This window comes from Dendrobates tinctorius, unplaced genomic scaffold, assembly GCF_039654945.1.
Source record: "Dendrobates tinctorius isolate UK_male_01 unplaced genomic scaffold, ASM3965494v1 ptg000107l, whole genome shotgun sequence".
Lineage (NCBI taxonomy): Eukaryota > Metazoa > Chordata > Amphibia > Anura > Dendrobatidae > Dendrobates > Dendrobates tinctorius.
In genome coordinates this window covers 37,263,337-37,280,667 of record NW_027361775.1, presented here as the reverse complement: position 1 = coordinate 37,280,667, position 17,331 = coordinate 37,263,337, and the positions used below count along the sequence as shown (strand labels likewise).

The 17,331-nt window shown below is 43.8% G+C and overlaps 1 protein-coding gene across 1 annotated transcript in view; it reads left to right on the top strand.

The window, feature by feature from the left end:
* The window catches only part of LOC141100709 (uncharacterized), a 424,196-nt gene that overhangs the window by 109,207 nt on the left and 297,658 nt on the right, over positions 1-17,331 (top strand). Inside the window, exons 36-39 of the mRNA XM_073589356.1 lie at positions 6,094-6,216; positions 8,214-8,450; positions 8,615-8,737; positions 15,149-15,274. Of these exons, the coding sequence (XP_073445457.1) occupies positions 6,094-6,216; positions 8,214-8,450; positions 8,615-8,737; positions 15,149-15,274 (609 nt within the window). The remainder of the gene's footprint in view (positions 1-6,093; positions 6,217-8,213; positions 8,451-8,614; positions 8,738-15,148; positions 15,275-17,331) is intronic.

The window sequence follows — 17,331 nt, the reverse complement described above, 5'->3', positions numbered from 1 at the left end:
AAACTTCTGCACGAGGACCTGTCCAGCCTACCCCTGCTTGTGTACTACACGATCGCACTGCAGAATTGAAATCAGCAGGACCAAGGAGCGGCACAGAACAGCACAGTGCTGCCCCTGGTCCCTAGTCTTGCTGGTTGCATCAGTGCAGCGTGATTGTGTGTGCAAGGCAAGCTAATGCTGCCTGACGTGCATGCTGAAGAGGGAGTGGAGGTGATCGAGTGGCCCATTAGAGGGACCAACCGTTCTGACATTTCACCAGTCCAGCCCTACCCCGTACCCTCACTCCCCGGCAGCTCCTGTCATTGCATGCACTGAGTAGTGTGTGCGATGACGGGAAAATAAAGCCCACAGCATACGCTGCGGGCTACAACGAATGACCGCGATCTTCTCACACAGCTGTGATCTGGACAAGCCCAGGAGGCATGCCCAGGTCACAGATAAGAGACAGGAGGAGCGGTCTCAATGTAAGAGATGTGGTCAATGTCCTACTACAGTCTCTTATGCCCATGGCTGCCGTAAGTGAGGTGTGTAAGTGTCGTGACGAGACAAACATGCCCCCACTAGTGAAAATGGCAGCCCCCCAGTGGTAAATAAAAAACTATTAAAGTAGTTTAATTTTGTATTAAAAATAATTGATTATATTATCAATAATTATTAATACAAAAATTAAAATCACGGCACCTTCCCTTTAAGGACTACTCGACCATCATGTACCTTTCCACTAGGCCAACCAGCATTTCGGGGGTCTCCCTGGGCCCGGCCTTGGAAGGGAATGGATAAATCTGTCTGTAACAACTCACTCAACCATCTGGGCTGGGGTGGAGGGCTCTGGCTGCAACACTTCTGTACCAGATATAGTAGGTCTAAGATTGAGAGAAAAGGGGGTTTGTCACAACAATATTGGCCAGTGGTGAACACTTTGAGCTCTAACAGCCATAGTCATTCCTGAGCATGCCTATATCCCAGTTTCTCCTGTGCATCCGGTAAGGCTAGGTCATAATAAGCTTTTTGGGGTTCACCAGTTAAACAGGGGTCCACTGCTCATCTACTCTTTCGAACACAGTCAAAAATGCCTCAACATCATCACCTGGGGTCATCTTTTGCATGGCTCATCTTACCACCTTTAGGACTTAGTCATCACCTGGATTGGAGGAGGGGTTCTAGTCTCCCATAAATCGCCTCTGCAACTCACTCTGCTGCTGTTGGTCTTGTTGCTGCTATTGTTGGAGCTGTCCTCCTGCTGCTCTGGCTGGGTCTGTTGCCTAAGCAGCTTTCTTGTCTCCCGATGTGCCAGCTGTTTATGCTCCTCTGCCAGCTGTTGTGCTTTCACAAGGTGCTTAGTCAGGTTCTCCATGCTGTCTGACTTTGCTTCCTGGCTTACTGCCAACCTCACCCAAGACCTGCAGGGCATCCACAGTGGTTACACGCGCTCCCTGTGGAAGTTGTCTGCACTTTTACAGCCAACTGTGGTAGACCGGTTCACTCAGCTGATCACAGAGGTAGACACAGGCACGTTTCTTCTGCTGCTTTATTTAAGTTACGGACAGCATAAAGTATTGCAGGTTCATCTAATATATAATTACCAATAAACTCTGTCACACACTTCCGGCGCTTGTGTCGCTTCCACAATGCACTGCGGCTGGAAGCTGTGACAGAGCCGACTGCCAAGCAGGGGCTATCTACCGCGGTCGTAGGGGCCCGGTCGCGGAGCTGCAGGCGCTCGTGGCTGCCAAGCTGCAATTGGCCTGAAGCGATGGCTGCTCTGCTCTGTGTGCACAGGACCTGTGATGAGGTCACAGGAGGGGAGGAGTCAGAGGTCACATGATGGGGGCTTGGTATGTGCAGGACTCTGCTGTGCTGGTTGTCATGGTGCTGGATGAGGGGAAGTTTATGTGTGGGGTCAGGAGGGGTTTACAGGGTGGATGTAGCAGAGCCGTGTGTGTATGAGGTGTATGGAGCAGAGCTGTGTGTGTACAAGGTGTACGGAGCGTAGCTGTGTGTATGAGGTGTACAGAGCGGAGCACAGCCGCATGTGTGTGAGGTGTACGGAGCGGAGCCGCATGTGTACGGGGTTTGCGGAGAGGAGCCGTGTGTGTACGAGGTGTACGGAGCGGAGCCGTGTTTCTACAAGGTGTACGGATCGGAGCTGTGTGTGTACGAGGTGTACGGAGTGGAGCCGTGTGTGCACGAAGTGTATGGAGCGCAGCCGTGTGTACGAGGTGAGCGGAGCCATGTGTGTACGAAGTGGAGCCGCGTGCATACGAGGTGGACAGAGCGGAGCCACGTGCGTACGAGGTGGACGGAGCAGCACCGCTGATTGGCTCAGCCGGCGGGGCAGGGATTACTTACTTACCTGACCAGGAGGAGCGTTGCCGCGGCGCTTCTCTTCTCACCAGAGACTGGGGCAGGAGTGCAGTGTCGGAATCGCGCATACGCATAGCGCTATCCGGCGCCATTTTACTGAAGACACATTTGCAGTGTGCCTTCAGCAATATGGCGCCGGACAGCGCGGTATGGGCATGCGCGTACTCCGGCGCTCCTCCCCCAGCCTCCAGCAGAACAGGACAGCGCTGGAGCACAGGGAAGAAAGGTAAGTATAAATGTTTTTTTTTTTGTATGTGTGCAGTTTAATAGGGGTGAGAGGACCCTACATATCAGGATAGGGGGGTGAGAGGTAGCATGCATAAAAGGATAGGGGGTGAGGGGACCATGCATATCACGATTGGGGGGTGAGAGGACCATTCATACCAGGATAGGGGGGTGAGGGGACCATGCATATCAGGATTGGGGGGTGAGGGGACCATGCATATCAGGATTGGGGGGTGAGAGGACCAAGCATACCAGGATAGAGGGGTTCGGGGACCATGCATACCAGGATAGTAGGGTGAGAGGACCATGCATACCAGGATAGGGGTGTGTGAGGACCATGCAAACCAGGATAGGGGTGTGAGAGGACCATGCATACCAGGATGGGGGGGTGAGAGGACCATGCATACCAGGATTGGGGGGGTGAGGGGACCAAGCATATCAGGATTGGAGGGTGAGGGACCATGCATACCAGGATAGGGGGGTGAGGGGACCATGCATATCAGGATTGGGGGGTGAGGGGACCATGCATATCAGGATTGGGGGGTGAGAGGACCAAGCATACCAGGATAGAGGGGTTCGGGGACCATGCATACCAGGATAGTAGGGTGAGAGGACCATGCATACCAGGATAGGGGTGTGTGAGGACCATGCAAACCAGGATAAGGGTGTGAGAGGACCATGCATACCAGGATGGGGGGGTGAGAGGACCATGCATACCAGGATTGGGGGGGTGAGGGGACCAAGCATATCAGGATTGGAGGGTGAGGGACCATGCATACCAGGATAGGGGGGTGAGGGGACCATGCATACCAGGATTGGGGGGTGAGGGGACCATGCATACCAGGATTGGGGGTGATAGGACCATGCATACCAGGATAGGGGGGTGAGAGGACCATGCATACCAGGATAGGGGGGTGAGAGGACTATGCATACCAGGATAGGGGGGTGAGAGGACCATGCATACCAGGATAGGGGGGGTGAGAGGACCATGCATACCAGGAAAAGGGGGTGAGGGGACCATGCATACCAGGATTGGGGGGTGAGAGGACCATGCATACCAGGATAGTTGGGCGAGATTCCCATGCATGCATTCAAATCCTGCGCGGCACCAGTCACTGGTTCAGCCGGCAGGGGATTTGAATCCCGCGCCGCTCATTGGCTGAGCCGGTGGGGCGGGGGATTCAAATCCCCCGCCAAAGCCGCACGGCACCGCTCAATGGCTGAGCTGCCCGTCGGCAGATGTTCATTTCACCGCACTCCCAATGCAATAGCATCGGGCCTATTTCTAGCATAAAATAAACATGGCCTTTTTGGCATAACAGGGAAAACAAAAGATAAAGCATAGCACAGTCCATATACTTGCAGGGATCCGTCTTCTTTGGATACAACAACCGGGTTCACTACAGTTACATAAAACAGTTCACAGCCGAAGAGTCAACACACCAGATTGACTAATAAAGTCCTTTTTTTTATTTTATTTTTTGGAGTGTTGCCTGCATTTCTTACATAATAGATAGATATAGGGATATATAATAGATAGATAGATAAGACAGATAGATTATAGATAGATATTGCTCACTATACAGGGCACTCACATATCTATTTATATAATTGCCTTGTAATGTTTTCATTTCCTGTTCTGTCCAGATGTCACCGTATCCCAGAATTCCAAGCGGAGGAAGTTCACTGACCGCCATATTGAGACACCCAAGTGATGGGTGTCTCAGTATGGAAACTGCTGCTGGTACCAACCTGTTGCGCGGTACCACCAGCGGAACACCGTCGCACCACACATACTCTATACGCCGTATGCACCACAAACACACACAAACACTTACACACACACTTACACTCACACACACACTAACACTCAGACACATAGCCTCTTGCGCAGTACCACCAGCGCGACGTGTCTACAGGCAGAGCAAGCCGGTCACATTAAAGTGGTTTTCCCATGAACGAAAGTTCATTTTAAAAATTGTCTGTGTCTGACCATGTATAGAACATACCACATCTCCTGGGCAGGGGAGGAAGCAAAAGACAATACTGACATTACAGCAGGGGATCACAGAGGATTCTTTTTGTGAGGTAAAATATTTCACTGACTGATTTTAAACAATATTTTACCTCACAAAATGTATCCTCTGCAATCTCCTGCTGTAATGTCAGTATTGTCTTTTGCTTCCTCCCCTGCCCAGGAGCCTATGGTATGTTCTGTACACGGTCAGACACAGGGGTGAGAGAGACAGAGTACAGGGGGAGACAGCTCAAATAGGACAGCACATGAGGGGAGAATACAGTACAGCAAGGAGAGAGACAGCAGACAAGGGGGATAGCACAAGGGGTAGACAGGTCAAAGAAGAGAGTACAGATGGGAGAATTCAGCACACGGGGGAAAGAGAGAGTGGATAGGTGGGTGAGCACATGGAGGGAGAGATTCTCAATGCTGCAAAGCCTGCCCCCATTGTGACACTACCACCCCTCCATCTAGTCTTATACATAACACATATAGACAGCAAATAATATATTACAGATATGACATACACAGTACATTATATTCACCTATGTAGAACAGCAGTGGGTGTCTGTCAGCAACTTTTCTGGCGGGAGCCCTGCAGGTGCCCCTACCTCCTCACTCTGGTGAAGATGGGAGAAGAGAGGACATAGAGCACAGTGGGGTCAGTGCGCCCCAGGAGAGCGACCCCTGCAGTCTTCCTGATGGAGCCTGCGTAGAGCAGAAGCAGCCGATGAAAATGAATTGCTGTTTCCCCACAGTGCCCCCTTTGGTGTCTACGCGCTGGCTCCCTGTGCCACCACACTAGTCGCACATAGCTAACGCCGGCTATGATACCAGCCATAGTTACAAGGGCAATATATATTCATATGAGTAGTGAAATTACCCCAGAGGTTTTGAATTACCTTATGTGTGTGTAAAATAAATGAAAAAGTAATAAAAATAAATAACACACACACCACAGTCAATCCATATCTCTGTTAGTGGCCCTGCTCCTGTGAAATGCAAAAACGTGTCTGATATTTAAAATTGTCAAAGAAAGGAGAATTCTTACTTAAAAATACAGGAAAGATGTATATCTTTGTACCGTGTTAGCAAGTAGATAGAAAAATATTCAGGATTGAGAGTCCTCAGTAGTTGATACCTTTTAATGGCTAACTGAAAAGATGGTAACATATTGCAAGCTTTCCAGACTACTCAGGTCACTTCATCAGGCTAGACTAATACAAAAGACTAATACATTTTTTTCTAGGCTGTATTGTGCATAAATATGTGACTTCAGATTTTGTATTAGTCTAGCCTGATGAAGAGACCTGAGTAGTCTGGAAAGCTTGCAATGTGTTACCATCTTTTCAGTTAGCCTTTAAAAGGTATCAACCACTGAGGACTCTCAATTCTAAATATTTTACTTAAAAATAAAAATGAGTTATGCAGAAAGGATTTACAAAATGTAGTCAGAATATAATGATAATTTATATGTATTGTTACAGTTGATGAGTGCAAGCTAAATACAACATATTGTGAACAGAATTGCCACAATTCTGCCAGTGGACCCATTTGCACTTGCAACGAAGGCTACAAAGTGAATGAAGAGAACAGCTCCAAGTGTAATGGTACCGTGTACTTTCTTATACATTTGAAGTCAATGCAAGAAAGCGGACGGCACCGCTGTTACCGTGCTAAGGTCCGTGGCTGGCAGCAGGCGGAGAGCTCACATCCAGGACTCCCGGGTGCTTGACCTCGTAGCAAGACGAATGTAGTTTCCAAGAGAAAAAGGTCGCACTCTGCGGGATAATGATGAATGTTTATTGACACTAAATTACATGTCACGTCGGAGATGTGAAGGAGAGTGTGTCAAATGGCTGACTACGGCCGTTTCACGCTACTCGAGCGCTTCCACGGGTCCAGTGGAAGCGCTCGAGTAGCGTGAAACGGCCGTAGTCAGCCATTTGACACACTCTCCTTCACATCTCCGACGTGACATGTAATTTAGTGTCAATAAACATTCATCATTATCCCGCAGAGTGCGACCTTTTTCTCTTGGAAACTACTTTCTTATACATTTATATACATCTTTGGTATCACTTTAGGCTTTCAGATATAAATTAAAAAATAACATAAAACAATTTATTTTTCACATTTTTTAAAATGTAGGTCTTAACTAAAATAGTTTCATATGTTTACTATCCAGACATCAAACCCTTCAGGTTTGTTGGACTTATGATACTATTGACCTATTCTTAGTATAGGTAAGCAATGTTTGATCAATGGGAGTCTGACACCCCAACCAATCAGCAGTTATTAGGTATGACATAGATGTAATATTGAATGCAGCTGAACAGGACAGCCCTGTTCAATGTGTAGCCCCCACTGCCGAGAACTGCAGATCTCTTAAATTAGAGCTGATCTGCTGTACTTGGAAGCAGCTGCTACACTGACTGGAGCCGCAATGTTCAGCTCTATTCACTGTTTACATCAGGTTACACTAATGGAGCGTCTAACAGCTGAAGGTGCCAGGTGTCAGCTCCCCATTGTTCTTATATTGATGACCTATAATTAGGTTAGGGCATCGATATTATATGCACCGACAACCCTTTAAGATTTATTAACTTCTCCCCTTGTATTTGATATTATAGTACCTATGTTCATTAAAAAAAACATGTTTGGCCGTATTATTCGCGGTTGTGACTGCGACCAGGCCCGTGTGGGAGGGGAGGCCTGCCAATGCCTACATCAGGTGGATGTGCATTTTTGGACACACATTTAGCTGACGCGTATTGCAGCACCGGGACCCTCTGGCTCGCTGTGCTGCAATACACGCCGCCTATCAATCAGAGGACGGCTACAGAAGAAATTGCCGCACGTTGTGTGAGCAGGCGAAGGTGACAAGAATTGTTTATTTTTTTTTATGTTTTGGAAAACGGAGCTGACAATATACAAGGAGGGGGCCAAAAATGGGGGTCATTATAAAAGGAAGTTTCCCAGGATGGGGGTCATTATACCAAAATGGGATCTAGGATGGTGATCATTATACAAGGAATGGGCACAGGAAGGAGGTTATTATATCAGAATTGGGTCCAGAACAAGGGTCATTATACCAGAATGGGGTCCAGAATCGGGGAGATTATAACAGAAATAGGCCCAGGATAGAGGCTATCATAACAGGAAGGGGACTAGGATGAAAGACATTATTACAGGATGAGGGCCAGAACAGAGACCATTATTACAGGAAGTGGACAGGACTGAGGACATTATTACAGAAAAGGGCCAGGACAGGGGACATTATTACAGAAAGGTGCATGGAAAGATGGGGACATTATTACATGAGTATGTCATTATGGAATCTAAAATGTTAAAAAGGCGCTTACATCTGACCAACATGGAGATGGAGGCCCAAGTCCAAATTTTGAAAGCAGCCCATAGGACTCTAGTAAAGCCAATGTATACTTTATGTGGTGCTGTAAAGTTATTATACTATTACATCATGTTACAAACAACTATCAGCCTGGGACAACATCTAATACACTTCATGAAGGTGGCTGCCACTGCTAAAAAACTGCACAGTTGTTATGGTATTTTGCTTATTAGATTTTTGTTCTCAACATTGCAGATATAGATGAATGCGTGGAAAATGTCACTGTATGCCCACTCCATTCAAATTGTTCCAACACGCCTGGCTCATACAAATGTGAATGTCACCAAGGGTATGATGGAGAAAACTGCACAGACATTGATGAGTGTACAACAGCGAATGACTGCAGTCTCTGGGCGGACTGTAACAACACTGACGGTTCCTACATCTGTACATGCAGGGACGGGTACTCTGGTAATGGGATGGAATGTACGGGTGAGTATATATGTTCTTCACCTCCCATAATAGATATCCAAAAGTACAAGTGTTACACCTGGGCGTTCTGTACTGACCTTCCTTATTTCCTATATTATTCTACATCTTCTTGAATAACCTACTGTATCTATCCGCAAATACACTTTCTTTACATAATTTTGCAGATATCGATGAGTGTTCTGAAAATCCCCTTATTTGTGGGGTGAATGTATCCTGTACGAACACGAATGGCAGCTATGAATGCTCTTGCGATCCTGGATTCACCCTTCTAAATAAAACCTGCGAGGGTAAGTACACGACTGATGTAACATCACATCACATTACACCACAGTTCTATACCAGCAGAAAACTTACTATATAGCATAAAGATGGAGAGAAATGAAAAAGGACAAGTAAGGTTATGACAACTTGTGTTTTACATATTAATGGTCCAACCACAAACAATAGTGTTCTAGCCTGTGTAGCACATAGATCTGATATTAATGAGTAAAACCAGAATACCAGGTGAACTTCTACTAATACCATACTAATAATGTAATTAATGATAGTATGGTATTAGTAGTAGAATGTATAGTAGAATGTACAGTAACATAACCAGTATTACAATGAGAGAAGCACTAATGTAAAAAGCATCGCTAGGACATGTTACATCTGTCACACAGCAAATCAGTCACCTACTGTAGATATTGTCTTAATAACAATAAATGGTCAGTGGGTTGTTAAGAGTCTCTGTTGGACATTCCCATTAGTGTAATCATCATATGTAAGATCTTGGTGTTGGATTTACTTTGATTTATATGTGATTGTTGGACTATGTGTTGGGAATACATAATTTTTCTCCTAATGAACTGTTTTTAAAAGTACTTTTTTCTTCTTTCAACACCTTATTAATATGTATCATGTTTTTATGATACGCTCTTCATACTCTGACTGATTTGTTTGTTCCTTGGCTCACCCACAACTCCCTGTGTACCGTTGTTTTTAATTTAGTTATGAAAACAATTTGACATTTTTTTTATTATTGTTCCACATTTACTTACCTCACTAATGATTATTGTCCATAGCAGTTCTGTGCATTTAGACTAAGCCTTGATTGTGGATGGCTCAAATCATAATGATCATTACTATATGTAAATACACCGACATTATATAAGAATAGAATAATGTCAAACATTCTGGTGCCTGAACGTCACTGACAGAGGACACAGCAGACAACAGTGAGCATCGTTGGAACGGGGACAGGTGAATATCGCATATACTTACCCCCTCCTGGTGCGGTCTCTGCAGCCCCCCCCGCTTCTCCCACGGTCTTCCTTCAGCGGTCAAATGATACTGCTCATTAAAGTCATGAATATGCGCATATTCATGACTTTAATGAGCGGTATCATGTGACCTCTGAAGGAAGGAAGGGAGACCGTGGGAGAAGCGGGGGGGCTGCAGAGACACGCTGGGGGGGTTAATATGATCTGACACCCCCGCTCCCCCTCCCCTGCCAACCCCCTGGCGCATATGGCTCGCATATAAGCCGTGAGGGTGACTTTCAGCCCAAAGAAATGGGCTGAAAATCTCGGCTTATACGCGAGTATATACAGTATATATAACATTATTATTCATGTAGAAACAATAATACTCATGTTTTAACTCAGAGAGATTTCAGAAATCAATATTTGGTGGAATAAACATAATTTTTAATCACAGCTTTCCATGCATCTTGGCATGTTTTCCACCAGTCTTTCACACTGCTTTTGGGTGACCTTCTGCCACTCCTGGCACAAACATTTAAGCAGTTCTTCTTTGTTTGATGACTTGTGACTATCCATCTTCCTCTTGATTACAATTCAGAGGTTTTCAATGGGGTTCATGTCTGGAGATTGGGCTGGCCATGACAGGGTCTTGATATGGTGCTCCTTCATCCACACATTGATTTACCTAGCTGTGTAGCATGGGGCATTGTTCTGTTGGAAAAAAACAGTCCTCAGAGTTGGGGAACATTGCCTGAGCCGAAGGAAGCAAGTGTTTTTCAAGGTTAACCTTGTATGCGACTTGATACATAGGTCCTTCGTAAAGATTAAGCTGTCCAATTCCAGCCTTGCTGAAGCATCTCCAGATCATCACCGATCCTTCACCAAATTTCACAGTTGATGCAAGACACTGTGGCTTGTACACCTCTCCAGGTCTCCGTTTAACCATTAGATGACCAGGTTTTAGGCAAAGCTGAAAAATAGACTCATCAGAGAAGATTACCTTACTCCAGTGCTCTATGGTCCAATTCTTATGGTCTTTGGCAAACTTCAGCCTGGCTCTCCTTTGCTTCTCATTGATGAAAGGCTTTTTTCTAGCTTTACATGACTTGAGGCCTGCCTCTAGGAGACTGTTACAAACTGTTCTTGCTGTGTACTTCACCCCAGCTGCCATTTGCCATTACATTTGTAGGTCACTTGATGTCATCCTGTGGTTGCTGAGTGACATTCGAATAAGATAACAGTCAGCCCTGTTACTGAAGAGTTGCTTTTGCCCTCTGCCGTTCTGTAGCTTTGTTGTCCCCAATGTCTGCTGCTTAGCCTTGTTCTAATGGACTGCCGTCTTCAAAATTTTAAGGATGGAGGCAACATGATGCTCACTGAATCGCTCTGCTAGTAAAGCCAGAATTGAGCCCTTCTTTTCCTCACTCAAGACTTTTCTTTTCAACTCCTTTGACATGGTTAAAAGTTATTTTTTCATTCAAATTAATTTTGGGCTATTCCTAGCACTTGTTTGGCCATCCAGCTTGTCCTATTGCAAGAGGATTGTGAAGACCACAGCTGGGTTTTTTTATACTTTCCCTTGTTAAATAAGATTTGGTTCAGGTGATCACCTAATCAGAAGCACATTAAGTAGAATGAAGTCTACTTTGGTTCTAATTCAACTGACACTGGAATGGAATGGCTGTCAGACATATAGAGATGGTGATTTTTAGAAAACTGTGCAGTGGTCTTTTAGTTTTTGCCAGGGCTGTATTGTAGTAGACCGGTTCACTCGGCTGATCACCGAGGTAGACACAGGCATGTTTCTACTGCTGGTTTATTTAAGAGACCTCATAAACCACTGAAGTCTCAAACAAAATAAACACGGCCTTTCTGGCATAATGAGAAGACTAAAGATAAAGTATAGCACAGTCCATATGCCTGTGGGGATCTGCCTGCTTTGGATGCAATAACCGGGTTCAGTACAGCTTAACATAAAACATTTCTCTGGAGCTGCCGATTCCAGACACACTGAACACAGAATGACTCAGAAGTCTGACTATTTACCTACTAAACCCTACCCTGGGGAGGAGATATGGTGAACAGCCTCCCACCAGCTCTTCAGCTGTTTACTTAAAAGCCTATCAATTGAAAATAGCTAATTAACCCTCTCAGCACTGTATATGTTGGAACAAACTTCCAGTTTTTAAATTACTGAAACTAATAGCCTCAGTGAAACATATCTCTCCTCACTTACTTTGCCAGTGACCTTGTCACAATGTATATATTCTGGCCCCTGATGCAGCCGATCTGAACATATTTTCAGTGGGAATTTCAAGCCTTCAATAGTTCATAGCAAAAAATAGTAGTAAAAGACGGCACTCACCGTGTAGTATAGTCAAGGCTTTATTGTAAAAGCATATCAGCGGGAGAACGGGTGCAAAAAGGAGGTAGCAACGACGATCGTTTCGCCCTGCAAAGGTTGCAACAATTGGAGAAATTCTCAAAGATAAATCAATTGAGGGGTTAATCCCTTTTTCAAATGCTTATACCATATTGAATAAAGTGCATATGCAAAAAGATAGGAGAAAATCTCAGGTGTCTAGTGCAAGATTACCGTATATACTCGAATATAAGCCGAGATTTTCAGCCCAATTTTTTGGGCTGAAAGTCTCCCTCTCGGCTTATATTCGAGTCATATACACCGGGGGGTTGGAGGGGGAGGGGGGGCGGGGGTGTCAGGTCATACTTACCCGTCCTGACGCTGTCTCTTGAGCCCCCAGCTTCTCCCCGTGCTCTCTCTTCCTGCCTTCAGCGATCATGTGGTGCCGCTCATTAAAACTCATGAATATGCTCATATTCATGAGTTTTAATGAGCGGTATCACGTGACCCCTGATTGCAGGAAGAGAGAGCGCAGAGAAGCTGGGGGCTCAAGAGACAGCGTCAGGACGGGTAAGGATAGCGATACTCACCTGTCCTGCGTCCATGGCTGCTTGCTGCTGTCTGCCATCGGTCAGTGACTTCAGACAGCAGAGGGCGCGGTGACGTGGTTAGTGTGTGCCGCGCCCCCTGCAGTCTGAACGTCACTGACTGATGACGTGGCAGATAGCGGTGAGCAGCCATGGACGCAGGACAGGTGAGAATCTGACACCCAGCAACAGAGAGGTGAGTATGTCTTTTTTTATTTTTACATGCAGCAGCAGCGGCAGCACATGGGGGAATCATCTATGGAGCTTCTTATGGGGGCAGCATATGAGGGAACAATCTATGGAGCTTCTTATGGGGGCAGCATATGGGGGAATAATCTAAGGAGCTTCTTATGGGGGCAGCATATGGGGGAATAATCTAAGGAGCTTCTTATGGGGGCAGCATAAGGGGGAATAATCTAAGGAGCTTCTTATGGGGGCAGCATAAGGGGGAATAATCTAAGGAGCTTCTTATGGGGGCAGCATATGGGGGAACAATCTATGGAGCTTCTTATGGTGTCAGCATATGGGGAAACAATCTATGGAGCTTCTTATGGTGTCAGCATATGGGGGAATAATCTTTGGAGCTTCTTATGGGGGCAGCATATGGGGGAATAATCTATGGAGCATTTCCCACCCTAGGCTTATACTCGAGTCAATAAGTTTTCCCAGTTTTTTGTGGCAAAATTAGGGGGGTCGGCTTATACTCGGGTCGGCTTATACTCGAGTATATACAGTAATTAAGGGTTTAATCACTTCTAAAAATGCTCATATTAGAGCAGACACTAGTAATTCAAAGAGTTAATGTGCTAAAATGAAAGTCTTTATACCTGAGAGCAGTGGGCATACACCTCCCCTGGACAAAGCCAAGTGCGAAACGCGCGTTGGGGTGCCTGCTGCTCTCAGGTATAGATAAAGACTTTCATTTTAGCGCATTAACTCTTTTAATTTCTCCTATTGTTGCACATGCACCTTATTGATTTATTTTTCAGAATTTCTCTTATTGCTGCACATGCACCTTATTGATTTGTATCTGAGAATTTCTCTTATTGCTGCAAATGCACCTTATTTACTAAATTATGGGAACCTAGTGCCATAATCACTAGCTATTCTTTTTTAGGCCTGTGAATATATGATTAGGAGGCATTTTTTGCACCTTATATTCAAAACTATTGTCTATTTCACTATCTGGCCTTTGTATGTTATTTTGTGCAATTAATATATTTTGTCTACCTATATCATGAATTTTTTGCAGCTTTTTTTTGTATTTGTTCTCCCCTTTTTCTGCATAACATTTTTGCATTGTTGCTTAATATTGATTAAAATAAACTTTGGATAAATTTTATGGTAAAAAGTTTCCAGTTTTTCTTCGTTTTTTTTACACAATTAGGCCAAGCCTTTTTTTATGCCAAACCATGCCAATTTTCAGTGAGGACATGCCCACTTCTCAGACAAAGTGCAAAAGTTTTCATTAAAGACAGCTTTGTGGCTCACATTACACTAGAATAGTGGAGCATTTAGCTTAATAAATATGTCCCAGTATACAGTATTATGTAGATCGAATACAAGTGGAGTTTGACCAAATTGATATATTATAATAAACACCAATGCATCTTTGGATTGTATGGCTTTAACTACTTCTAAAAAATTATTCTATAAAATTAATGTTCATGCTCTCTGCACTAATCTTTTCAATGATATTCTAAAAAGTAGCTTGCAGGAGATTGTGCAGCTGGCTATACGACACAATTAAACTCCGTACAGAGAATATAAACATTGTTTATTATTATGTTTACCGCCTAGCGCTTACCCAGTGCTTATTTATAAAGACTGGTAAGATATTAAAAATCACTGACAGTTCTTCCTTCTCCCCATCCAGCAGTCATGTGATATGGTCACTGTATGAAGGGAGGCAGTATGAAATTAGGGAAGACAGTAGGGGGCGTGTTCTTCTTTCATTTGAGAGTTGCTGCCTGCTTATGATTGGTCAGCATCATACAGGGAAAAAAAAGTACATGTCCCAGTGAAAACTCTCTGCTAACACCCACTTGGACTAAGCAAAAAATAACTCAATAGGGGCCAAATACTTAGATAGCCAATATATTTGCAATGGAAAGGAAAAATAGATAAATAAATAAAAACAAAAATGATCGTATTCATATGACATAATATCACGCGAGCCACAGTAGAGGCAGCGTGGACACCACTGGAATAGCATCCGCATCGGACTTGAGTGTAGGTGTTATTATTATATTTGGAGGAACATGGTGATTGAGAAAAGGTTGTCTGAGTAGGACAATTACTTTAAAAGATCCGATTTATCAAACTGATGAAGTGAAAAGTCTGCAACATGCATACTTTGTACAGAAATGTGTTGTACTGTTGTCATAAACTTATCTGCTTTTACATTCTTTCTTCTTTTTATCATCATGTTATCATTAGCAGCCTATAAAGAGTGATATAATATTCAGTGCAATTATGGTAATATCTCCATTTGTTTCATTTTAGATATTGATGAGTGCTCTAATCCTGCATTGAATAATTGCTCAGAAAAAGCCACATGTCTCAACATGGCCGGATCCTTTTATTGCCAATGCTTGGAAAACTACACGGGAGATGGTGTTAACTGTACGGGTAAGCGACTTCCAGTTTATATTTATTTATGGCGAGAAAAAAGTCTTTCATTTTATACCAGTTTATATTTCAGATAAAAACAGTAAAAGAAGAGTTTTGCAGAAAAAGCTTAAAAAATGTAGTCAGAATGTAATCATCATGTATATGTATTTTTATAGTTGATAAGTGCCAGCTAGATACAACATATTGTGAACATAATTGCCTCAATTCTGACGGTGGACCCATTTGCATTTGCAACTAGAGATGTGCGATTATATTCGATAAAACGATCGCCAATCATAAATTTGGCACGAATATAGCACATTCGGATTCGTGATCGTAAACATGAGCACATTTTTAAAGTATCGGACAAATTGGTAAAGATAGGGAATTCAATGGGTCTTTTACTTCTAAAAGGGGGATTTTTGATTTATACATTAATTTCACTTATACTTGTCTGCGTAAGAGTCCAGAAGTGCTAAACCATTACACTTGAACAGATGGTCACTGTACGTGATTAAAAGTTGTTTATGCCTGACCAAAGGTAGCTGGTCAGTTATGAAAAGCTTACTTGATTAATGCCTATTTTCATTAGCTTATAATAGAATATCTCAATGATAAATGATGTCCTGATTGCAAATAGTATGCAAGTAATAAAGATGAATACGCCCATCTTACAGGGTGTATACAACTGAGCTATGAATAAATTTGCCTTATGGCTTCTTGAAACAGATACACCTGTTTCTGTGTTAATCCATCACATGCTTGAGCATCCTAATTTGACACCCATCCAATATACCTTACGGTCTGCTTGAAACCACCCTAACAGTAACATTCGGTAAAAAGTACGGGAAAATATTTGCATTGCCACTAAAGTATTTTGAGCACTTTAACTAGAATAGTGGTGGTGTATGATGAGCATGGGGCACGTGTTTGATGAGGGTAGGGCATGGGGAGAGTTCAAAGGAGCGGCGTACTTGGAAAATTAATTTATTTATTTTTTTCTAACTTTATGTGTGCACATTGCGGCTAGCCAATCAGGGCACAGGAAACATCGACAATGTCCTGACACAACAGCTTGTGTCATTGGCTGCTGAAATCCCATGTCCCTCTGTATATAAAGAGCAGACATATTGTTTTTGCACCATTTTGTAACTAGCGCAGTGCAGAGAGGCTGCTCCTGATGTTGTGCCTGGGTGATAATAATAATAAATTTTATTTCTATAGCGCCGACATATTCCGCAGCATTCTACATTTCAGAGGGGATTTGTACAGACAATAGACATTACAGCATAACAATAATCACATAGATTATAACAGATACCAAGAGGAATGAGGGCCCTGCTCGCAAGCTTGCAATCTATGAGGAAAAAGGTAGACACGAAAGGTGGGTGGTAACAATTGCCCTGATTGGTTTGGACCAGCCATAATGTTAAGTGTGTAACAGTACAGACACAGAGGGCTAATGGATGGATAAAGCATGTGGGTGATGATAGATTTTTGCTAATTAGCTAGGCGGTTGTTTCTAAGTTAGATAGTTTATATAGCTAATGTCCTGTGTGGCTGTGAAATTGACCTTCCAGCAGTTTTTTTTTTTTTGGGGGGGGCTATTACTGAGATCCACAGACAAAGACAACAGGGCACAATTCATAGAAGTGTGTTGTGTACTGCTTCTATTGTGCTCCATGCACGAGTAGACCTTTCTAAATCTTATTTTTTCAGTTGCTAATGGGATTCAGCATGCCATTTCTCACCTTGTCATTTAGCAGTGGTGAAATTGCTCCCTTTGCAACGCTGCTGCACAGCAAAGAAAAATATTTTTTTTGCTGTTGTTTCAACTTGATTCAACCTGCCGTATTCCACCTTGTCATTTAGCAGCGGTGAAATGCATGCAGAGTAAAAAAAACAAACAATATTTTTTGGTGACAAACGTGATACAGCATGCCATATCCCACCTTGTCACCACCTTAATGGTGGTGAAATTCAGCTGTATGTAGAGCTCATGCAGAGTATAAAAAACATTTTTTTTGGTTACAAATGTGATTCAGCACACCATATCCCACCTTGTCATTTACTGG